This window comes from Tilletiopsis washingtonensis (genome assembly GCF_003144115.1).
Source record: "Tilletiopsis washingtonensis strain MCA 4186 unplaced genomic scaffold FA09scaffold_14, whole genome shotgun sequence".
NCBI lineage: Eukaryota > Fungi > Basidiomycota > Exobasidiomycetes > Entylomatales > Tilletiopsis > Tilletiopsis washingtonensis.
The window spans coordinates 534,316-555,827 of record NW_020312011.1 but is presented as its reverse complement, the minus strand read 5'-3'; the positions used below and the strand labels follow the sequence as shown (position 1 = coordinate 555,827).

The following is a 21,512-nucleotide window of genomic DNA, read 5'->3' as shown; positions in this document are numbered from 1 at the left end:
GGGGTATCAAGCAGAGGTGCTGGCCGAGACTGGCACGTGCGGCGGCGTCCATGCCGCGTCGTGCGCCGAGGGTGCCGCGTCGGGCGCCGCACCCGCGACCGGGCGCGGCGAGCCTTCTCCATCCGGGCCCGGTCCGACGTCCGTCGGCAGCAGCGCCTCGTCCGGCACGCCCACGGGCTTTGCGCTGCCCCAGGCGCCGCTGCGCTGCAGCTTGGCTGCCAGCACCTCGCGCAGCCAGAGGCACGCCTGCCCCGCCAGAAAGGCGATGCACGTGCCGACGCCAATGCCGATCGCCACGCCGGCCAGCGGGCCCTGCCCGCCCACCTCGCCGGGGTCGAGCTGCGCGAGGCCGAGTGAGCGTAGATGAGAGAATGGCACAGCGACGCGGGCTCACAAAGTCGTATACGTATATGCCGACATTGGCATAGTGGATGTAGGCTGCCAAGCGGCGTCAGCGCGGCGCACACGACGCTGAGCCGAGGGCGCTCACCGACGCCGAGGTACAGGGCCAGGATGATCACGCAGAAGAGCATGTGACTCCACGGCATCATCGGCCCGCGTCCAAGCACGGCAAAGTCGAGGAAGACAAAGACCTGCCTAGGGTGAGTGGGAGGCTTGCAGCCTTGGACGCCATGCCTTGCCTGTCTCACATAGTTGAGCGCATGCACCGTGAGGTTCTGCCACGTCGACCGCACGGACGCAAATGCCGAGCCGGCCAGTACGGCCCAGTAGACGACAAGCACAAGCAGCGGCTGGCACGCCAGCGTCAGCCGGACTGTGCATGCGTTGCAGAAGCGGCCGCAACTCACAAACGTGCAGATTGTGCTGAAGAGCAGCGAGTGAAGGAACTGCAGCGGACGCGGAAAGCGCTGGGCCAGCCAGCTGCGCGGCACGGCAGCGGCCGACGCCTTTGCTGGGCCGGCCGCTTGCTGCTTCCAGCGGCGCAGCGCGAGCGCGTACGCAGCCGTGTGCAGGCCCGACGCCACGAACCAGGCCACGACGCCCCAGTAGGAGAGCACCTGGGCGAGGTGTGACAATGCTCAGCTGCTTCCACATCTGACAGCGCCCAGTGTGCCGCCTGCTGACCGTGAAGTACGCAAACTGCTCCCAGCCGTTGAACGAGTAGTTGATGATGATTGAGACGACTGGTCGAGGAGTGAGGGCCCGTCAGAGCGCCGAGACCAGCAGCGCGCCAAGGGGGCATTGCGACACACGACGACGCACAGGCATACAGGCCCAGCAGCAGGCGCACACCGGCCAGCCACGCCGGCGGCAAGACGTAGCTCGTCACCCAGCGGCTCTGCGGGTCGTACGGCGCGCCGTGCGGCGGCAGGCCGAGCCAGGCGGCCCAGGAGCGAAACGCGCGGGGCCGCGCCATGGTGCGAAGGGGTCAAGCCTGGAGGCGCGGCGGTGCAGTTGCGAGCCCCGTCGGAGGCGCGCGGCGTTGCGTGGTGGTGGTGGGAAGCAACGCTGGCCAGCCCAGCGCGACCGCTGCGACATGCTGCTTCCGTCATGCTGCGAGGTTGGCTTCGCAAGCGCGCGGCGGTGACGTGCGCCGAGCAGGCGCAGCCACAGAGCAGCGCTCGGCGCGTGTGCCGCGCGTGCATGCCGGCGCACACTCCCGCGGCATACGCTGCTCAGGGACGCCCTCACCTGATGCTCCTCACACTCTGACTCTTCTGCTCACTCTCTCCTCGGCTCACATCACACGAACAAGGGAGGTCTCTCGGGTGCCTGCGTTACGGACTCGCGCGTGGCTACATGTACATCGGCGGCGCTCTAGTGCTTCTCCGTCACGCCGAGGTCCTTGTGGTGCTCGTGCGCCGCATCCTGCGGCTCGGCGAGGATGCCCTTTGCCGAGATGTGGCCGGCGGCGAGGTTGTTCATCTTGTCCTCGTCGCGGTCCAGGCTACGCGTCGTGGCAAAGAAGAGCAGGCCGGCGGCGCACGAGAGGCCCGCCAGCACGCCGTACAGCGCCACCTGCCGCGGGTCGACGGTGAGCGGCAGGAAGGCCTGGTTGATCGCCGAGCCGATGGCGTTGGTGAAGAGGAAGACGCTCATCACCAGCGAGCGCATGCTCTTGGGCGCCTTGGTGAATGCGTACTCGAGGCCCACGACGCTCGCAAACACCTCGGAGAGGCCCACAAAGACGTACGCGCCCACCTGCGTCCACACGCTGATGTCCGTCTCGCCGTTGGTCGCGTCGAGGCACGCCTGCGCCGACGGCATGTTGCCGCACGCCGAGCGCTCGTAGATGTAGTGCTGCGTCACCGCCGCCCACACCATGCCCAGCGCGACGGTGATGAAGCCGGCGGTGATGCGCTTCAGCGGCGTAAAGTTGATGCCGGCACGGCGCAGCGCGGGGTAGATGACGAGGTCGAACAGCGGCACGAGGATGACGACTGCAAGCGGCGTCAGCGGGGGAGCGTGCAGCGGTGCAGCGCGCGCAACTCACTCGAGATCGGGTCGAGGTTCGAGACGATCTGCCGCCAGGAGTCAGTCGCGCGTCCACAGAGCTGCGAGAGCCCGCACGTACCTCATTCGGAACGTTGTTCTTGCGTAGATTGGCCGCTTGACTCACGAGGTTGTTGCTGATCTAATAGATCAGCAACAAAGATCAGGGGGTTTGGTGAGCTCAGGGGGCATGCGAGATCCAGCAGAGGTCGCACCTGGTTGTACGAGATCCAGTAGAAGCTGTGTGCGAGACGGTCAGCGACGAGGACGACGCGTCTACCCTCGTGCTGCTCACGGGAAGAGGAGGAACACGTAGCACGCCTTGAAGCCCTTGGACACCTCGTCGACCCACGCATCGTCGAAGCGCTGCATCCACGCGGGCATCGGGCCGTTGACCTGGCCGTTGGGGCCGACAGTGCCCTCGGCGCGGCGGCTCGGCTTGGCCTGCTCCCAGAACTCGGGCCCGCTAACGCGCGACATGAACGTCACCGGGTTCCACGACCACTGGCCGCGCAGGCACTCGCGCAGCACACGCAGCGCCTGCGCCAGCACGCTGCCCGCCGGCGGCGTGCGGATGTACTTCTTGCGGCCAAAGTAGAGGATGGGCACGTTGAGGAAGAAGACGATCGTCGGCAGCGTGTACGAGAGCCAGAAGCCGACGTACTTTTCCGCGTACACCATCGACACCTGGCCCAGCACGGCGCCGATGTTGATGGCGGCGTAGAACCAGTTGAAGATGCGGCCGGCCGTCAGCGCCGGGTCGACGATGACCTCCTCGCCCGACGGCAGGCGCTGCACGCTCATGCGCTGCCCCGCCACCTGCTCGGCAATCAGCGGCGACACCGTCGACTTGAAGAAGCCCGTGCCGATGCCCATGATGATGATCGCGACGGAAAAGATGCCCAGCGACGCGTCCGGCTTGTCGATCACCGCAGGGATGGCGCTGATGATGAGGATGATGTGGCCCACGATGGCGATCCAGACCGCAATGTTGATCGTCTTGAAGCGGCCCCAGTACGTGTCGGCGAGGTAGGCGCCGATGAGCGGCGTCGTGTAGACCTGCAGAGAGAGTCAGAGTGCCGTGCGGCAGCGCAGCGGACAGCACACGCACCCAGAATGTGTTGAGCGTCGTCAGGCCCGTCGCCGCCGTCTGGCCGCGGCCCAGCGCGCCGGCCTGGCCGTTGGGGCTCGCGCCCGTCGTCGAGCCCTCGGGCAGCGGCTGCTGGATGAAGTTCTGGAACACCTGCACCGTGCCGCTGCGCAGAGAGGTCAGCTTTGTACCCGAAGCGGCGGTGCGGCCGACGCACTAGTAGCTGAAGCGCTCGGAGAGCTCGCACATGGCGATCCAGAATGCCGTCCACGGCACGCGCTGCAGGGACGTGTCAGCCAAGTGTCTGGGCCCTGCCTCGCTGCCGCTCACCTCGGGCACGCGGCGCAGCGTCTTCATCTCCTCGTCGGTCGGGAAGCGGTGGCCGTCGGCGTCGTCGCTGGCGGCGTCGACCTTGACGCCCGGCTCAAAGTGGCCGATCGGCGCCACATCCTCCTTGCCCGTCGCCTCGACGACCTGGGCGCGGTGGATGTCGCTGGCCAGCTCGCCGGCGGCAATGTGCGAGGCGTTGTATGTTGCGGCCATGTTTGGTGATGTGGTCGTGTGAGAGGGCGCACGGCACCGGGCCGCGGCTTATGTAGCAAGGCGGCAGCAGAGATGCGGCGATACAGGCGAGGCCGCGGCTAGCCCATGGTGCCGTGCCTGACGCCGAAGAAGGGCGCAGAGAGTGGCAGCCGCGCGCGTGCGTTGCGCCGTCGCTTGCGCAATCGCAGCGGCGCAGGAGCTCGGGCAGTGAGTGCTCATCAGACCCCTCGCCTATCTGCGGCCGAGGGGCATCGCCGCGGCACCTGGGCTCTGCGTCGAGCTCGCCCTGGCGAGAGGAGCATGCTGCCGTGTGGGTCGCCCTGCAGCGTCCATGCGGGCGCCTAGCGTGCGCGGCATGAGACGGCCAGCACGCAGAGACCGCGGAGAGGGAGAGGCTCGGTGCGGATGCGCGAGAGGGCATCATCGCAGCCCGACGCAGCCGCCGCAGCGGCGCGAGTGGCAGCAGCGCTCAGACCGCGAGAGAGTGCCGCAAGGCGGAGTGCAGACGCAGAGGGCAAAAAAGACGCTAACTCGCCGAGGCAGCCGAGCGCGAGAAGGCGAGCCGAGTGCAAGATCGCGTGCGGGCGGAGTGCCAAAGCCCGCCCGCCGACTGCGCGCTGCTGAGTGCTGCGGCACGGCACGGCAATCATCGCCCGCCGGTCCGCGGCTGCAGCGGCAGCGGCAACGGCGGCCCGGCGAAGACTGACGAGGTGCCTTCCTCGCCACGCACACGCGGCACGGACTCGAGTCCGGCGCTAAGCTGCGTCTGACCGTCCGAGGTCGCCGCGCGCGTCCGCGAGAGCCGAGCAGAGACGGCATCCCGAGCCCCTCATTGCTCTCGCGGCTGCCCTCTCGCAGCATGCAGCTCGCCAGAGCGCAGGCAGCGTGCAGCGAAGTGGCGAATTTGGCCTCGGCGCGCTGGCAGCCGCTCCTCAGCATGCTGCTCGCGACGGCGCTCGGATCGGCTATCGGGCGGCTGCGCCAGCCTGCAGAGCGACGGCGGCTCGTCTCGCAACACAGCAGCTGCAGGCTTCGCAGCTTATCGAGACAGGAGCTCGCCGCCGCATGCCGCAGCAGAGGTGCCGAGCTCTGCAGAGAGTGCCGGTGCTCGGCCAGCGCAGCCCGCGGGAAGCTGCGCGACGGCGCCTCGGCGTTCTCGCCGCGCCGCCGCACGGACGCGCGTCCGGCCCACGCGAGCGGTGCAGCAAGCTCACTTGTCAGGCGTGGCTCTCGCAGGCACCAGCGCGCTCCCTGCAGCGCTCAGGTGCGCTGCCATCCTCACGGCCTGCGGCGATGCTTCGAGGGCGACATGCGCGATGCAGGGCACAGGCGAAGCAGCACGCGTCGGCCTGCGGTCCGCTGCGGGGTGCATGCACAGCGTGGTCCGGAGAAGCAGTCGCGGCCGAAGGACAGGCAGGCAGCAAGTCCAGGCACGACGCAGCTCATCCCCACGCTCCGTCGACTTGACTCAGACGAAGCCGACACTCTGGCTCTAGCCGCTGCCATCGCTGACCGCTGGGCGGGTGATCAGCGGACGCGGGCGCAGGCGGCTGCGAGAAGCCAGCGCGCCCCGAGCAAGCAGCGGCCAAGTCCCGAGTTCCGTATGCGCTGCTTCCCACGCCCGCGCCGGCCGCTCTGCCTGCCCTCGCTCCCTCACACACACACCGCAAGCGCCGCAAGCGGACCAGCAGACGCCCGGCATGTCGCAGCGCACCATCACCTTCGTCACGGGCAACGCCAACAAGTGCGTCGGCGCCGCGGCACCTGGCGGCAGGCGCGCATGCTGATGCACCTTGCGTGGCGTGCAGGCTCAACGAGGTGCGCGCCATCCTCGCCGCCTCGCCCAACTTTCCCTTTGCGCTCGTCAACCAGGCGCTCGACGGTGCGGCGCGCTCCGATGCCGCGGCGTGCGGGCATGGCCCGGCTGACCTGCTCGTTCCCGCAGTGCCCGAGGTGCAGGGCACGACGGCCGACGTGGCACGCGCCAAGTGTGCGGCTGCGGCAGCGCAGGTAAGTAGTGGCCGGCGCCGTCAAGCCGAGGCTTAACTACGCCGTCTGACGCCGCCAGCTCCCTTAGCTCAACGCTCCAGTCATCACCGAGGACACGGCGCTCGGCTTCACGGCGCTCGGCGGCCTGCCCGGGCCGTACATCAAGGACTTCCTCGGCACGCTGGGCCATGACGGCAAGTGCTGCTCCGCTCGCTTGCCGCACACCTCGCACATCTCTCACGCGCCTGCACAGGCCTCAACAAGCTGCTCGCCGGCTTCGCCGACAAGTCCGCCCACGCCATCTGCACGTTTGCCTACAGCGCCGGCGCGGGCCAGCCCGTGCTGCTCTTCGAGGGCCGCACGGCGGGGCTTATTGTGCCCGCGCGCGGGCCCGCCAACTTTGGCTGGGATCCCATCCTGGAGATTGACGGCACGGGCAAGACGTACGCCGAGATGCAGATGGCCGAGAAGAATGCCGTGCGTAGCATGGCGCGGCGGAGGAGTGTGTGCAGGTGCAAGACGCTCACCTGCTCTCGCTAGCTCTCGCACCGATACAAGGCCCTCGCCAAGCTGCAGGAGTACCTCGTCGGCCTCGGCGCAGAGAGCGCAGACGCAGCATAGACAGGATAGCTGAAGGCATGCAAATATAGAGCCGCGGGTCCTCGTCTAGAGCGTGACTGGTACAGGGGGCATGGCTGAGTGGAGCAGGGCCAGGGAGAGCAAAGGCAAGAGGGAAGCAGTGGGACAGTGGATGCGCGTGGAGGGCAGAGAGGCGCCGCGCCTACTCGCTCCACGACGGGAGCTCGCGCGCGTGGCCGTACGCCTCGTCGGCGAGCAGGTCGGCGGCGCGCTCGGCGACGGCAAGCACGGTGAGCATGGGATTGACCGTCGGCAGCAGCGGCATGAGCGAGGCGTCGCACACGACGAGGCCGCGCGTGCCCACGACGCGCAGGTCGCGCTCATCCACCACGACGAGCGCGTCGTCGGCGGGCGTGCCCATGCGGCACGTGCCGGCCGGGTGGTAGACGGTGTGGGCGGCGCGCCGGGCGTACTCGCTGATCTCCTCGTCCGTCTGCACGTTGGGCCCGGGAGCAATCTCGCGCACCACGTGCTCCTTGAACGGGCTCGTCTGTGCAATGCGCCGCGCAATCTTGATGCCCTCGACGAGGATGCGTGCGTCGTAGCCGTGCGCATCCTCAAAGTAGCGGAAGTTCAGCAGCGGCTTCTCCGCCGGGTCGGCAGACGCCAGCGAGAGCTTGCCCTTGCACTGCGAGCGCGGAATGTTGGGCGTCATGCAGATGGCATTCTGCGGGCGCGGGTAGCCCATGCGCTCCGTGTTGTCGGCGAACGGCACCTGGTAGATCTGTGCAGGACATCAGCGGAGGCACCAGCTGCAGCGGCTCACGTCACATCGACTCACGTGGAACATGAGGTCTGGGATGCGCGCAATCTCCTCCTTCATCACGGTCCACGGCTCGGCGCTGCTGGGCAGCACGCGCAGGAAGAGGCCCGCGTCGGAGCTCATCACCGTCTCGGGCGGCGTGTCGCGCGTCTCGGCCATCCAGATGCTCTCGGGGTGGTCGATGAGGTTCTCGCCCACGCCCGGCAGGTCCTTGCGGCACGGCAGGCCCAGCGCCTCCAGCTCGGCGCGCGGTCCGAGGCCGGAGTGCAGCATGAGGCGCGGCGTGTCGATGGCGCCGGCACACAGAATCACCTCGCGCCGCGCCGTCAGCGTCTTGGAGAGGCCGGCGCGCGTCGTGACGGCGACGCCGCGCGCGTGCAGCGGCTCCTGCTCGTCAAAGACAATCCGGTTCGCCCACGTCTCGAGGAAGAGGTGCAGGTTGTTGCGGCGGTGCGGCCCGTGCGGCATAATGTCGTGCAGGTACGCCGTCGACGCCGAGCTGCGCTGGCCCGTGTGCGGGTCGTAGGAGATGTTGAAGAAGCCCACGCCCGAGGAGAAGCCGCCGCGATGGACGATCTGTGCATTGAAGTCGTCGATGACGGGTGCGCCCGTGGCGCTGCTCGAGGCCGCCACCCAGTCCTTGACGACGTGGTTGCGCTGCTGGTGCGCCACGGGCAGCGTGTTGAGCTTGATGCGGTCGCCGTACGGCTGCAGCCGGTGTGCGGACCACGAGGGGCAGCCAAACTCGCGCGCCCACAGGTCGAGGTCCTCGTTGAACGGCCGGAAGCTGATCAGCGTGTTGTGGCTCGAGCTGCGCGCAGCGTCAGCGGGGTTGCCTTGTCGTGCTGTGCGTGCGCGTGGCGACTCACCAGCCGCCAAGGACACGCGCGCGGCTGTGGCGGATGTGCGAGTTGCCCATCGGCTGCTCTGTCGTGGGATAGTCGTAGTCGAGCTCGGAGCCGAGCAGCTCGAGCCAGCGGCTCAGGTCCAGCACGCTGGCGATATGCGTAAGCGAGGCAGTGGGGGCGTGAGAGGCGCTTCGCCAGCGCGACTCACACATCCATGCCCACGTCGCTCGGCCCACCCTCGATGACGGCAACCGAGACGTTCTTGTCCTGCGTCAGGCGGTTCGCCAGGACTGCGCCGGCGGTGCTGCGAGTGCCGTCAGCATGGGCGGTGCGCGCGCGCCTCACACGCAGAGCAGCCTCACCCTCCACCAACCTGCGGCAGCGCGCGAGAGACACACGGCGGTCAGCGACGACGCGCAGCCCGCACCGCACACGCGCCCACTCACGATGACATAGTCAAACTCGGTGTTGCCCTGCGGCAGCAGGTGGCTCGCCAGGCCGGCGAGGCGCTGGCGCGCCGTGGGCGCGGGCGCGGGCGTGTTGGCGTGCGGCGCCTTGGGGTGCGCCTCGGTCGTCTGGCCGTGCACGGCGTCGGCGGGCGCAGGCTTCTTGTGCGAGATGGCCATGGTGCGGCGAGTGTTGCGGGTGTGGGCGAGAAGGAAGGCCGAGGCGGCGACGCGGCGCTTAAGAGAGCCGGCGGCCCCTGGGCAGGAGCATGAGCATGGCCGCTTGCGGGCGCACGGCTCGCGGCGTGCCGCGGCGGCGCGCGGGGCATGCTTGCTCCATCTCGCCCATCGCGTGCTCACAGCCGCGGCTCCTCTCAAAACCGTGCCGCGGCCTGACTCGTGCGCCTGCACATGACCAGACCCCTCGGAGGCCTCGATGGGCCGCTCTCTCGATTCAGCCGGCCGTCTCGGTGCCGAGCAGCACGCACGCAGCCTCGCTTCGCTGCAGCGAACGCCGGAGAGATGCCGCGGCTCGCACAAGGGTCCGCATCGGAGGGGCGTGCGCCGGGTGTGCAGAGTCACCCCGTGGGGCGCGCCGCGCGCCTCTGAGCGACACCCAGGCTCTCTTACTCTGACTCGGATGTCGTCGCTGCGCTGCCCTCTTCGACAAGAGCGCTCAGCGCTTGACCTCGTGATGCGTCAGGTGTCCGCTGAGCCCTTATCGTCACAGGCACGGCTGTGGAGACAGACGGCGTCTTGCACGGCGTCAGAGCAAGCCGTTGAGCTGCCCATACCGGCTGCACACGTGCAGCCGCCAGCGCTCAGCAGCGCTGCAGCTGCTGTCTGTGCCCGTCAGCATCTGCATGCGTAGCTGGCCATCAGGGCCACGCAGCGCGCTGCGGACAGACTGGGTGGCCAGAACTGAGAGTGAAACGTCGATGTGCAGGGAGAGCATCGAAAGGAGTCCAGCGGCACCCATGCATCAGCTGTGTAGTGCGACACACAGAGCCCCGCCTAATCCCTCCTGTCTTGGCAAGGATCGACGACCCGCAGCGGTGCCTAGCGTGCGTCTGCCGGACATCTCGGCTCGTACGCTTCCAGGCATGAAGCCGGGCGATGGCATGTGGCTGGTGAGCAGCCGGTCCGCATGTTGAGGCAGATGTCCAAAGACAGCACAGCCTCATCACGCTGCGACGGCGCCACGCGCGCAGCGCCGGGCCGGCGTTCCGCCGGCTTGGTGATGGTCGCCTCTCCCGCTCCCTTTCCTCGGAGCTGCGAGGGCGCCTTCTGGACGTCGAGTCACAGGCGGAGAAGAGCATCTCGCTCTCATGCTCGGCTCTGCGAGATGGCTTAAGATAGCCGTCGCGGCCGCTCTGCGCTTGCCGCCGGTTGGGGAGGAGCCGTTGCGGCGAGGCACGCGCCCTGGCGAACAGGCGCAGCTGTCGGCGAGCTGGTGCTGGTGCGAGCGAGCGGACAGCACACACAGCACCAACGTCTGTTTCGAACGCTGCAGCGCTGCAGACCAGCAGAATGCAGCACGCAGCCTCGCCGGGCGTCGTCGCGCGTGCGCGTCTTGCTCAAGGGGATGCGTGTTGTGTGTGCGGCACCAGCTTCGCTTGATAGGCTCGAGCGCCGCGCGAGCCCGGTCGAGGGCGCAGCGCTGCGTCATGCTCATGCGTGCGATGCGATGCACAGCGCCACCGCAGCTCGGCGCCGAGGTGCTGCCGCCTGCGCTGTTTGACGGGGCGCGAGTCGCGACAGGCGAGTCATGAGCGCGGCCGCCAGCGCAGACGCAGAGGATCGCAGCAGCACCAGCAGCGAGGACGAGCCGAGGCGAGCCCCTTGATCTGCGCTGAGGCTCTCGCTGCGCCGCGGCGCTCCGGCGCGCGTCTGCGTTTAGGCGCGGCGCACGCACCGTGCAGCGGAGAGGAGACAGGCGGCCCGCCTGGGCTGCACCCTGCGCTCTGGCGCGCCGGGCGCTGCGACGCACGGGGCGCGGCCAGCGGAACAGGCGCCGAGGCAGCGCGCGCGCAGCACAGCCCGCTGCCAGTGCGTGCAGAGAGGGGCCAGCGCGCGGCATGCCGAACCGCGGCCGGCGTCGAGCTCGAGGCGCGCACCAAGCGAGAGAGCAACAGGTGCAGCAGCACGCTCGCAGCAGCACACAGCACCGGCAGCGCTGCACCCTCGACAGCCGCACGCACCGCCTCGTCTCTGCTCCACCACCTCCTCGCTGCTCCCTGCTCCACCTCGGTGCACCCTCACACTCCCCCACGCTCGCTACTGCTGCCGCACCTCGCACCGCAGCCCTAGCCTCCTCCTCTCGCCGGACCAGCTCCGTGTCTGCCCGCACACGCCGCCGCGCACTCCGAGCCCGCACACACACACACACACACACACACACACACACACGCCCGTGCACCCTCCAGTCTCTGCTCTCTCTCGCTCCTCTCCACGATGGTCAGTCGCCGCAGCGCGTCCCTCGTGCGGCTGCGCTTGCTCACGCCGCTGCGCAGTGCGGCATCTTCGCCTACGTCAACCACCTCGTCGAGAAGGTGCGCCGCGACCGCGAGCTGCTGCCCATGCCCTCTGCACATGCTTACGCTCCCCTGTGCCGCGCGCAGGACCGTCGCCATGTCATCGACACGCTCGTGAACGGCCTGGCGCGCCTCGAGTACCGCGGCTACGACTCGGCCGGTGAGTGCGCGATGCGGGCGGCACGCGGACAGGTGCACAGGCAGGCGTGCGGCGAGCAGGCGTGCGACATGCTGCAGCTGTTGCGAGCCTGGTGGCCAGCCTGCGACTGCGATGGCTCCTTGCTCTGCCTCAGCGCCGCGCACAGACCACGCAGCGCGCTGACGCCCGGGCGCCTTGGCCAGGTATCGCCGTGGACGGCGACACGGAGAAGGAGGTGCTGCTCTTCAAGCAGGTCGGCAAGGTCCAGGCGCTGCGCGACCACATCGCCGCGTCCAACGTGGACCTGAGCAAGACGTTCATCTCGCAGGCCGGCATGGCACACACGCGCTGGGCCACGCACGGCCAGCCGTCGCCGCTCAACTGCCACCCGCACCGCTCCGACGCGCGCAACGAGTTCACCGTCGTGCACAACGGCATCATCACCAACTACCGCGAGCTCAAGCTCGTCCTCACCAAGCGCGGCTACACGTTTGAGACGGAGACGGACACGGAGAGCGTCGCCGTGCTGTGCAAGTACCTCTACGACTCGGCCTCGGGCCGCAAGCCCGACTTTACCAGCCTGATCAAGAGCGTCGTCAAGGAGCTGGTGAGTGCAGCGATGCGGGCATGCGCGCGCGCGGCTTCGTGCGCCGCGCCGAGGACTGCCGCTGACAGACCCACGCTGCGCAGGAGGGTGCCTTCTCCTTCGTGTTCAAGTCGACGCACTACCCCGCCGAGGTGGTGGTGGCGCGCCGCGGCTCGCCGCTGCTCATCGGTGTCAAGACGGAGAAGAAGCTGAAGGTCGACTTTGTGGATGTGGAGTTCGGCGGCAACCCGGAGGCCGATGGCGAGGCAGGTGAGTCGTCGCGCGCGCGTGCACTCGGCGCGCGCACAGACGGCAGAGCATGGGCTCACACTCTGCGCGCGTGCAAAGGCCTCTCCATCCCCCAGCCCGGCCTGCTTGCGCCGCCGGGTGGCCTGCCGGACGGCCCGGGCGGCCTGCAGGTGCCCAACGCCAACAACAAGCTCATCCGCTCGCAGTCGCGCGCCTTCCTCTCGGAGGACGGCCTGCCGCAGCCGATCGAGTACTTTATCGCCTCCGACGCCAGTGCCATCATTGAGCACACCAAGCGCGTGCTGTACCTTGAGGACGACGACATTGCGCACATCGCCGAGGGCGGTAAGTGGTTTTGCGCACGCGCGCGCACCGCTTGTCCGCACACGCACTGACGCGCGAGGCACCCCGCTGCAGAGCTGCACATCCACCGCCTGCGCCGCAACGACGGCCTCTCGTCGATGCGCTCCATCGAGACGCTCGAGATGGAGCTGGCCGAGATCATGAAGGGCTCGTTCGACCACTTCATGCAGAAGGAGATCTTCGAGCAGCCCGAGTCGGTCGTCAACACGATGCGTGGCCGCGTCAACTTCGACACGCGCCAGGTGAAGCTCGGCGGCCTGACGGCCTTCCTCAACACGATGCGCCGCTGCCGCCGCATCGTGTTCATCGCGTGCGGCACGAGCTACCACTCGGCCATGGCCGTAAGTGCAAGCGCAGCCTGCGCCGCCGCCGCAGCGCGCTGACGTGTCGCTCCCACACACAGACGCGCGCCATCTTCGAGGAGCTGACGGAGATTCCCGTGTCGATTGAGCTGGCGAGCGACTTCCTTGACCGGCGCACGCCCATCTTCCGCGACGACGTGTGCGTGTTCGTGTCGCAGTCCGGCGAGACGGCCGACACGATCCTGGCGCTGCGCTACTGCCTCGAGCGCGGCGCGCTCTGCCTCGGTGTCGTCAACACCGTCGGCTCGACGATCTCGCGCGAGACGCACTGCGGCATCCACATCAACGCCGGTCCCGAGATCGGCGTGGCTTCGACCAAGGTGCGTTTGCTGCGACAGCTGCGCCTCTCCGCACACCACTCACACTCTCCCTCCAGGCATACACGTCGCAGTTCATTGCGCTCGTCATGATGGCCGTGCAGCTGTCCGAGGACCGCATCTCGATGACGGAGCGGCGCAACTCGATCATCGACGGCCTGCACGACCTGCCGGAGCAGATCCGCAGCATCCTCGCGCAGGACAAGTCGCTGCAGGAGCTGGCGCAGGGCACGCTGGCAAAGGAGCGCAGCCTGCTCATCATGGGCCGCGGCTACCAGCACGCCACGTGCCTCGAGGGCGCCCTCAAGATCAAGGAGATCTGCTACATGCACAGCGAGGGCATCCTTGCCGGCGAGCTCAAGCACGGCCCGCTGGCGCTCATCGACGAGTCCATGCCGGTGATCAGTGAGTCATGCGCCAGGGCAGACACGCGTCTGCTGCGCGGTGGCTGACAGTTTCGCCCCCCACAGTCATCATGACGAAGGACTCGCTGTACCCCAAGGTGCAGACGGCGCTCATGCAGGTCACGTCGCGCAAGGGGCAGCCGATCATCATCTGCAACGACGACGACCAGGACATCGACCCGTCGAGCAAGGCGATCCGCGTGCCGCGCACCGTCGACTGCCTGCAGGGCCTGCTCACCGTCATTCCGCTCCAGCTGCTCAGCTACCACCTCGCCATCGCCGCCGGCGTCGACGTCGACTTCCCGCGGAACCTGGCAAAGGTGAGCTGCAGTCGTGCGAAAGCAGGACGCCGATTGCAGCAGCTTGCTCACGTCTCTTTTGTCCCACAGTCGGTCACTGTCGAGTAGGCTGGTCGCGCGTCTTCTGCTTCTGGTCTTCCGACGGGGTCATGCTTGCAGCGTCCTGCGCGTCTCCCAGCCGCTGCAGCGTGTGGCAGAAGCCCGGCGTGCGGCTGGCTCTTGGCACACCTCTCCAATCTCTCCCTTTTATACAGACATCTCTCTGCGCACTCAGCGCGCTGACGTGCCTTTGTGCACACACCCTCACACTCCATGCCATCTCTCCGCCCCCCCCTCTCATTCCTCCCCGGTTCGCTCCCCCAACCCCCTAACTCCCCTCGTGTTCCGAATGTGATCTGGCCCGCGCGCGTCTCCCGTCTCAGTTCCTGAACCCCTACAGCTTCGGCCGCCAATGACGACGAGTCTCTCAAAAGTCTTCAGTAGCGTGAGCGGCGAGCAAGTAGAGTAGCACATGAGTCGTGGGGCCGAGGCGCGGGAGAGCCTGGCTGCCCGCAGTCGAGTCTCATCGCTTCTCCATCGCCAGCGACATGCCAGACTCGCACGGCGTCTCGCCAGCGTCGGGCACAAGAGGCCGCAGTTTGCAGCATACTTATATGCGCATGGACCATGTCGGACGCAGCTTGCATCTGCACGGCCCCCCCTTTCCTGCCTGCTGTGCCTGCCCGCTGCAGTCGGCTGCACGGGCCTTGGCGGCCACGCATTCACGCCTCGAGGCGGCCAGCTTCCCGGACACAACGGCTGCCCGCATGCTGCGTGCAGCGAAGCGCGAGCGAACAAAGCTGGGCCACAGGCATGGCCATCGCGGCCTCTTCACGCAGTACGAGCGAGCGACGCGACGGTGGATGGCGCACGTGGCTCGCTCCTACGGCGCCCCTTGGGTTGGCCGAGGAAAGACGTCGGCTGTGGCACTCTCGCACCTGCATCGAGCCCTATCGCTGAACTGCGAGCTCTCGCTGCTGAGCGACTGCATCTGCTGCGGCACAAGTTCCGCTGTGCCGCCCCCGAGACGACCATGGGATGTGTGCATCGTAGCGCCACAACCTCGGTCGTCGGAGAGATGCACATCGGCGGCGGCGGCGGGCGGTGCGGGGCGGGCGTGAAATGGCCGCAGGCGGCAGCCGCCAGGCAGGAGCCGAGCAAGGGTCTCGGCTGTTGTGCTGCCGCCGCCCGCGCACCGCGGCGCATGCGGCCATGCTCCGCGCTCTGCCTCTTGCGCGCTGGTGGCTCGTCGCTGCTCACCGCCGGCGCTTCTTATTACACACTGGACTTGCGCGAGCTTGAGCATCGCTCTGCGAGGCCGATGTGCTCTGGCATCGCTACAGCAGCGCTGGCTTGAGCTGTGCGGCCCTCTGACAGGCGTGCTCCTTTCGGCGAGGGCGGGCGAGATTTTGGCTCCGCGCGCCGCGCGCATGGGGCACGCTCGCGGCGTGCGGGTGCAGCGCGAGGCGCGTGAAGGTGGCAGGCGGCGCGCCGCCAGCGCGGCAGCCTGCAGCGCCGGGCGTGCGCCAGCCAGCAGCACCGCAGCGCCAGCGCAGGCGAGCTCCTATGCGGCGTGCGTGCGGTGCCGCCTCTGGGAGCGCAGCACTGCGCCGTCTTGCTCGCTCTCATCCACCTCACATCTCACCTCTCTCTGCTCCGCCTCGCCTCGCATCCAGCCCGTCACATTGCGCCTCGCTCCTCTCGCATCCGCCTGCGCCTGCTCGCCGGCCTGCGCTCCCGCTGCTGCTCGGCGCACCCCATCTCGCCTGGCACCGCGGCGCGCACCGCAGCCTCGGCCGCAGCTCGCCTCACGCCGCCTCGCGCCTCTGCCCGCTCATCTCGCCCTCACCTCGCACGCCCACCAGCCAACCGCGCACCTCCAGTGCGCGCCGCACCTCGCGTGCTGAGCGTCTGCGGCACCCCGCTGCCCTCTGTCGCGGCTGCCCGGCATGCCCTCGGCCACCACCACCGCCGCGGCCACGCTCGGCGCCGCCGCGACGCCGCCGATGCAGAAGCGCTTCAGCACCCTCGGCGCCGCACGCAGCTCCGGCTCCGTCGCCGGCGCCGGCGCCAGCCCGTCGAAGCGCGCCTCGGTGCTCGGCCTCTTTGATGCCGCCCTCACTGGCGGCAGCGCGAGCGGCAGCAGCAGCGCCGCGCCCGCCAACGGCGCACCCACGGCGCCGCCGACGGTGGGGCGCGAGGATGGGCCGTGGTCGGTGAGCGTGGCCGAGGCGCGCGACAAGGCCGCCGCCTCGCCCACGCCGCCCGTGGCCGGCGGCCGCCCAAGCTCGCGGCGGCGCAGCTCAAAGGGCAGCAACGGCGTGGCGCCGGCGCCGCTGCCGGCCTACACCCTCTACGTCACGACGCCCACGCACAACCTCACCCTCGTGCGCACCGTCGTCGAGCTGGCCGAGCTGGACGTCAAGCTGCGCGACGGCCTCGCGCCCGGCACGCTGCGTGGCTTGCCCGGCCTGCCGACGCTGCCGCTGCCGCCGGCGCAGGCCGCCGCGCCCGCACAGGCGAGCCGCCGGCTGCTGCAGACCATCTCGCGCACGCTCAGCCCCGGCGGCCACCGCAAGGAGCGCTCGTCGCAGCAGCAGCAGCAGCAGGCGGCCGTCAAGCCGTCGGCCAGCTCGGCGTCCGTCGGACCCGTCGCTACGCCCTCATCCGAGTCGAGTGGCAGCCTCATCGCACCCAGCGCGACGCGCCAGCCGCTGGCGCCGCTGACGGCCAGTCTGTCGGGCTCGCCGGCGTCCGAGTACCCGCCTCCCACCACAGAACCGCAGCAGGCGACGACGAAGCTGCTGGCTAACTACCTCACGACGCTGTCCAACCACTCGGCCGTGCGGCAGCACAAGGCTTGGCGGCGCTTCGTGCGTGTGGGCAGCGACGACCTGCAGTCAGTGCGCGTCGAGCGGCGCGTGCGCAAGGTGCGCTCCGACGTGGCGGAGCATGTGCGTGCCAGCGTGGCGCCGACGAACACCAACGTGGCGCGCCCGCCGTCGCCGTCAGATGTGGGCGAGGATGGCGACGGCGACGGCGATGGCGAGGCGCGCACCGACGATGAGAGCCGCAGCGCCTCGGGCCGCAGCACGTCGCACAGCTACTCCAACGCCGGCGGCAGCATCCGGCCCGACGTGCCGTCGCGCTCCACGTCCGTCGACCCGGAGCGCCAGGCGCAGCTCGAGGCCAAGCGCGAGGAGCGCGAGCTGAGCCGCAAGAATACCAGCTTTGCCAACATCCCGGAGGAGCACGGCGACAAGAGCGACGCTGCCGCTGCTGCCGCTGCCGCTGCTGATAAGGAGGCAAAGGACGAGGCGAGCAAGAAGCGTCGCCAGCGGAGACGCGAGCGCCGCAAGGAGGAGGACAAGGTGACAGTCGACGACTTTGAGATGATCCGCGTGCTCGGCAAGGGCTGTGCGGGCAAGGTGAGTGCCTGTGCTGCAGGCTTGATGCATGGCGAGCTCATCGCGTGATGCGGCACAGGTGCTGCTCGTGCGCCATGCGCCCACCAAGGGCCTCTTTGCCATGAAGTCGATCCACAAGCGGCACGTGCTGGCGCACCAGGAGCTGCAGCACACGCTCACCGAGCAGGCGGTGCTCAAGCGCATGGCAAACGACGTCATGGACCCGTTCGTGGTGAAGCTGTGGTGGAGCTTCCACGTGAGTTGCGTGCTGTGCCGCTTGCGCGCGCCTCGCTGAGTGCCCCTGCTGCCACAGGACAAGAACAATCTCTACCTCGTCATGGACTTCCACCCCGGCGGCGACCTGGCCACGCAGCTCTCACGCTGGGGCCGGCTGGGCCGCGACCGCGCGCGCTTCTACGCCGCCGAGATTGTCGAGGGCGTCGAGGGCCTGCACCGTGCCGGCGTCATCTACCGCGACCTGAAGCCAGAGAATGTGCTGATCGGCGCCGACGGGCACATTATCCTGAGCGACTTTGGCCTGTCCAAGGAGTTCCCGGTGCGCGGCAGCCTCACGCGCGGCGGCAGCTCCACGCCGCCGCCCGGCTCGCCGACGCGCTCGCACTCGACGACGCATGTCGCCGGAGCCGGCGGCGGCAAGGGCAGCGGCGCCAGCGGCCACTCGCCGCACTGGCTCTCGGCCTCCGACGACGGCTCGGCACAGGGCTCTGCCGACGCCTTTGCCACGCGCTCGGGGCGCAGCCGCTGGGCCGACGAGCGCGACGTGACGACGACATTCTGCGGCACGGCCGAGTACCTGGCGCCCGAGGTGATCCAGGGCGCGGCCTACTCGTACGAGGTCGACTGGTGGAGCTTCGGCACGATGCTCTTTGAGATGCTCACCGGCATCACGCCCTTCTGGGCCGACACGCACGCCGACATGTACGTGCGTGTGCTGCACGACGAGCTCGTCTTTCCCGACGACCGCGTGCTGGACCAGGACACGAAGAGCATCCTGCGCGGCCTGCTGCAGCGCAACCCCATGCTGCGCATGAAGGAGCCGCGCATCAAGCGCCACCCGTACTTCTCCATGATCGAGTGGCCGCACGTCTTCCACAAGCGCTACATTCCGCCCTACATTCCGCCGATTGACCCGCACGACGAGACGGACACGCAGAACTTCGACGAGACGTTCCTCGACATGCAGCCCGTCGTCAATGGCGCAGAGGACGGCGAGCCGCTTGAGGAGACCGAGGCGCAGAGGCGCGCCGCCGGCAGTGCCGCGGGCAACGGTGCCGCCAGCAGCAACGGCCGCACCGCTGCCAGCGCCTCGACGCTCGACGGCACCGATGCGCAGGCCGGCGCCGCGGCGGCGCCCACGCACGGCAAGACCGACTCGGGCGACGGCAAGAGTCTCTTTGACGGCTACTCGTTCCGCGGGCGCCGCGACTCCGAGGCGCGCTCGTCGATCATCTCCAGCGACCCGAGCGAGGCACACGACGGCTCCAACGCGCCGCCCACTGCGCCCTCCACCGCGCCGTCGGTGGTGGAGAGCACGGCGGCATCGCGTGCGCCCAAGGCCGCCGTCGAGCCGTCGCCGGCGCCGGCGCTCGCAGAGGCCAGCGACGACGACGACGAGGACGACGACTCTGCTGCGCGCGCCGCTGTGGCTGCCCTGGCGCATCTCGAGTCCGAGGCCAGTGCCGACGGCTCGACGTCCAACGCGTCCGTCTCGACGCAGCCGACGTCGACGGGCGTGAGCCGTGAGCGGCTGGGGCCCAGCGGCCGTGCCACGCCGGACGGCTCCGTCGACGGCCTGCCGTCCGCGGGTGCGGCGGGCAAGTCGCGCGCGGCGCTCTCGGCCGGCGGTCTGCCTGCGCACGACACCATCGACGAGACGGACGACGAGGATGAGGACTGGGACATGGTGGACCTTGGCAGCGCTGCCGAAGGGCCGCTCAAGTCCGAGATCAACGGCGGCAAGGGCGCCAATCTCTTTGCGCGCGGCGTCGTCGACACGTACCGCATGCTGCGGCGCCAGGAGTCGTCGGCGCGCTCGCCCCTGCCCGCGTCGACGTCGTCGTCGTCGCGCCCCTTCAACCGCCTCTCGCGCCGGCAGCCGAGCTCGCGGCGCAGCATGGCGCGCCCGTCGAGCGGCAATCTGACGTCGGGCAGTGCCGTCTCGCTCGACTCTTCCTCTGCTGCCGTGCTGCCGCCGTCGCGCAGTGGTGCTGCTGCTGCAGCCGCCCTCTCCGGCGACGACGAGGGCGAGCGTGACGCCTCGCTGCTCGCCGGCGCCGACGTGTCGTCGCCCAGCAGCCGCACGCCGCGCGACTCGGCGCAGGCGCCGGCGTCGGCGCCGTCGCTCGAGCGCCGCAGCGCCACGGCGCGCCCGTCGCCCAGCGTCGCCTCGTCCGACGACGTGCACTCGCAGGAGCGCTCCAGCCGCCAGCGCCTCAAGAAGATCAAGCGCTTCACGACGTGAGTGTGAAGGCGCGCGCGCCACCGTCTTTAACGCAGGGGAGGGGGGCCGTGAGTCTGTCTGCTGACTCTCTCGTGCGCATCCGCAGCTTCTTCGAGGTCAGCCGCTAGGTGCGCACTCTCGACTTTGCCCTCCGCCTCTTCGCCTCGATAATCCCCACACAAAGCCCCAAGACAAGCCTTTTTCGTATACCCCACGCTCGTGTTCTTTGGCCCCCTCGTCCTCGACGGCGTCTCTCAAGCTTCATCGTGGCGTGCCTGCTGCGGCCGCCCGATCTCTCGCGCCGCGCCCTCTCTTCGAGGCCCCACCTTCCTTGCCCCCCCGCGGCACGCTCCTTGTTCCCGCTCCTTGCCCCGTCACGCACTTATCTCGCCCCAGGTGCCGGCGCACGCTCGCGCGTGGCCGCTCGTCCAGGGCCGCCGCCGCTGCCCACGCACCTCGTCCACACTCCTTACCTCATACTTGCTCTTGCCCTAGACATACCGGTCGCCGCCGCTGCGCCGCCCCACTTTACTCGCCTCGTGCCCGCCTCGTCGTGCCCGCCCCACCTTAGCCCGCGCCTCGACGCTACCCTGCGCTCCTTCTATCGCCCACTGGACCGAGGTGCGCGGGGTGCGCGACTGAGCTGTTGCCTGCTGCATGTGCAATGCAAGCGACGCTCATCCGAGCTGCCGTGCTTGCTGCCAGGTGCTGATGTGCTGTTGGCGTGAGGCGCGCGTCTGCCGGCGGCGGCCGGGGCGCGTGCGCTGTGTGAGGTGTTGCTTGGCGGCGCGCGGACGGCGCCGCGCCGCTTCTCCAGCTTGCCTCTCCTCTCTCACCTCTCACCTCGCCTGCCTTCTCACCACATCCAGCCAGCACAAACGCCTGCCGTCGCCGCACCTGTCACACCTTCTGCCACTCTCTCTTCTGCACCCACTTCGTGCCTCGCAGCCCCCCGTCCCGCTGTCTCGCCCCCCCCCCCCCCCCCCCCCCCCCCCCGCTGCGCCGCCCATGAGCGCGTCGACGAGCGTGCCGCCGGCGCCCATCAGCACCACCCGCGGCGCGCCCATGGCCGTCTCGGCGTCCAGCGGCGGCGCTTCCACCACCTCCACCGCCGCATCGATGTCTGCCGCTGCTGCGCCGGCGAGTGCGCCAGCGGCCGCAGCGGCATTTGCGGCGACGGCGCCAGACGCGACGCTGCCCGACGCCGCAGGCATCTCGAGCCCGCACGAGCTCACCGACTGGGTCGAGCGCCTCGTTGACGGCCTCGAGGCCAAGTTCAACGGCATGAGCGAGAGCGTCGAGGTGCGCAGTGAGTCTTTTCTTTGTAGCGTCGCGCTCGCGGGGGGGAGGAGAGCCGCAAACGTGCGGGGGGCGGGCCGCGTGTTGCGCTGGCGACCTCACTCGTGGCAGCGCCTCCTGAGAGAAGCCGTCTACAGCTGGGAGGGCGCACGCAGAGCGGTTGCAACACGCTGGCTGCGCAACACCCTCCGAGGCGCGTTGCGGCGTCTGCGGCTCGGGGCGCCAGGTGGCTGCTGCTCCTCTCGCACGCGCGCGAAATTGACAGAGCTGACCGCCTTTGC

The 21,512-nt window shown here is 69.2% G+C and overlaps 8 protein-coding genes across 8 annotated transcripts in view; 4 read left to right on the top strand and 4 right to left on the bottom strand.

The window, feature by feature from the left end:
- Positions 1-6: 6 nt before the first annotated feature.
- On the bottom strand, positions 7-1,378 carry FA09DRAFT_339676 (hypothetical protein; the record flags this gene model as incomplete). The annotated part of the gene is made up of 7 exons (XM_025744237.1): positions 7-339; positions 395-438; positions 491-593; positions 651-752; positions 810-1,019; positions 1,087-1,145; positions 1,225-1,378. 7 exons carry the CDS (start codon positions 1,376-1,378, stop codon positions 7-9), a joined length of 1,005 nt encoding a protein of 334 aa, XP_025597480.1.
- A 401-nt stretch (positions 1,379-1,779) lies between these two features.
- On the bottom strand, positions 1,780-4,087 carry FA09DRAFT_299055 (PTR2-domain-containing protein; the record flags this gene model as incomplete). The annotated part of the gene is made up of 8 exons (XM_025740270.1): positions 1,780-2,402; positions 2,456-2,483; positions 2,537-2,596; positions 2,670-2,694; positions 2,750-3,513; positions 3,566-3,710; positions 3,762-3,823; positions 3,875-4,087. The coding sequence occupies 8 exons, from the start codon at positions 4,085-4,087 to the stop codon at positions 1,780-1,782; spliced, it is 1,920 nt and encodes a 639-aa protein (XP_025597479.1).
- Positions 4,088-5,533: 1,446 nt separating this feature from the next.
- Positions 5,534-6,716, top strand: FA09DRAFT_330832 (putative HAM1-protein). The gene is made up of 6 exons (XM_025742760.1): positions 5,534-5,831; positions 5,896-5,969; positions 6,033-6,097; positions 6,165-6,270; positions 6,330-6,553; positions 6,617-6,716. Exons 1-6 carry the CDS (start codon positions 5,788-5,790, stop codon positions 6,695-6,697), a joined length of 594 nt encoding a protein of 197 aa, XP_025597478.1. The 5' UTR covers positions 5,534-5,787; the 3' UTR covers positions 6,698-6,716.
- FA09DRAFT_330831 (alcohol oxidase) lies at positions 6,699-9,025 on the bottom strand. Its single transcript, XM_025742759.1, has 4 exons — positions 8,535-9,025; positions 8,348-8,473; positions 7,497-8,289; positions 6,699-7,439 (listed from the first exon to the last, which is right to left on the bottom strand). Exons 1-4 carry the CDS (start codon positions 8,540-8,542, stop codon positions 6,858-6,860), a joined length of 1,509 nt encoding a protein of 502 aa, XP_025597477.1. The 5' UTR covers positions 8,543-9,025; the 3' UTR covers positions 6,699-6,857.
- A 376-nt stretch (positions 9,026-9,401) lies between these two features.
- On the bottom strand, positions 9,402-9,930 carry FA09DRAFT_330830 (hypothetical protein). Its single transcript, XM_025742758.1, has one exon. The coding sequence runs from the start codon at positions 9,749-9,751 to the stop codon at positions 9,539-9,541; it is 213 nt and encodes a 70-aa protein (XP_025597476.1). The 5' UTR covers positions 9,752-9,930; the 3' UTR covers positions 9,402-9,538.
- Positions 9,931-11,146: 1,216 nt separating this feature from the next.
- On the top strand, positions 11,147-14,359 carry FA09DRAFT_330828 (putative GFA1-glucosamine--fructose-6-phosphate transaminase). Its single transcript, XM_025742757.1, has 11 exons — positions 11,147-11,229; positions 11,286-11,324; positions 11,394-11,466; positions 11,649-12,052; positions 12,136-12,301; positions 12,380-12,625; positions 12,698-12,984; positions 13,047-13,325; positions 13,382-13,727; positions 13,793-14,046; positions 14,116-14,359. The coding sequence occupies exons 1-11, from the start codon at positions 11,227-11,229 to the stop codon at positions 14,131-14,133; spliced, it is 2,115 nt and encodes a 704-aa protein (XP_025597475.1). The 5' UTR covers positions 11,147-11,226; the 3' UTR covers positions 14,134-14,359.
- Positions 14,360-16,013: 1,654 nt separating this feature from the next.
- On the top strand, positions 16,014-19,953 carry FA09DRAFT_325937 (hypothetical protein; the record flags this gene model as incomplete). The annotated part of the gene is made up of 3 exons (XM_025741188.1): positions 16,014-17,492; positions 17,551-17,727; positions 17,785-19,953. The coding sequence occupies 3 exons, from the start codon at positions 16,014-16,016 to the stop codon at positions 19,951-19,953; spliced, it is 3,825 nt and encodes a 1,274-aa protein (XP_025597474.1).
- A 984-nt stretch (positions 19,954-20,937) lies between these two features.
- FA09DRAFT_330826 (hypothetical protein) overlaps positions 20,938-21,512 on the top strand; it is a gene marked incomplete at its 5' end in the record, with an annotated part of 822 nt that continues 247 nt past the window's right edge. Inside the window, one exon of the mRNA XM_025742756.1 lies at positions 20,938-21,241. Coding sequence (XP_025597473.1) covers positions 20,941-21,241 — 301 coding nt within the window. The remainder of the gene's footprint in view (positions 21,242-21,512) is intronic.

Bases quoted from the DNA above. Each gene is read 5' to 3' on its own strand.
- FA09DRAFT_330832 (XM_025742760.1), top strand. From the start codon at position 5,788: ATGTCGCAGCGCACCATCACCTTCGTCACGGGCAACGCCAACAA. The intron at 5,832-5,895 runs GTGCGTCGGCGC...CGTGGCGTGCAG, and splicing joins GTCACGGGCAACGCCAACAA to GCTCAACGAGGTGCGCGCCA. The intron at 6,554-6,616 runs GTGCGTAGCATG...TGCTCTCGCTAG, and splicing joins AGATGGCCGAGAAGAATGCC to CTCTCGCACCGATACAAGGC.
- FA09DRAFT_330831 (XM_025742759.1), bottom strand. The intron at 8,290-8,347 runs GTGAGTCGCCAC...CGCTGCGCGCAG, and splicing joins GCGCGTGTCCTTGGCGGCTG to CTCGAGCCACAACACGCTGA. The intron at 7,440-7,496 runs GTGAGTCGATGT...TGTCCTGCACAG, and splicing joins TCCCAGACCTCATGTTCCAC to ATCTACCAGGTGCCGTTCGC.
- FA09DRAFT_330830 (XM_025742758.1), bottom strand. From the start codon at position 9,751: ATGGGTGCCGCTGGACTCCTTTCGATGCTCTCCCTGCACATCGACGTT.
- FA09DRAFT_330828 (XM_025742757.1), top strand. The intron at 11,325-11,393 runs GTGCGCCGCGAC...TGCCGCGCGCAG, and splicing joins TCAACCACCTCGTCGAGAAG to GACCGTCGCCATGTCATCGA. The intron at 12,053-12,135 runs GTGAGTGCAGCG...CACGCTGCGCAG, and splicing joins AGAGCGTCGTCAAGGAGCTG to GAGGGTGCCTTCTCCTTCGT.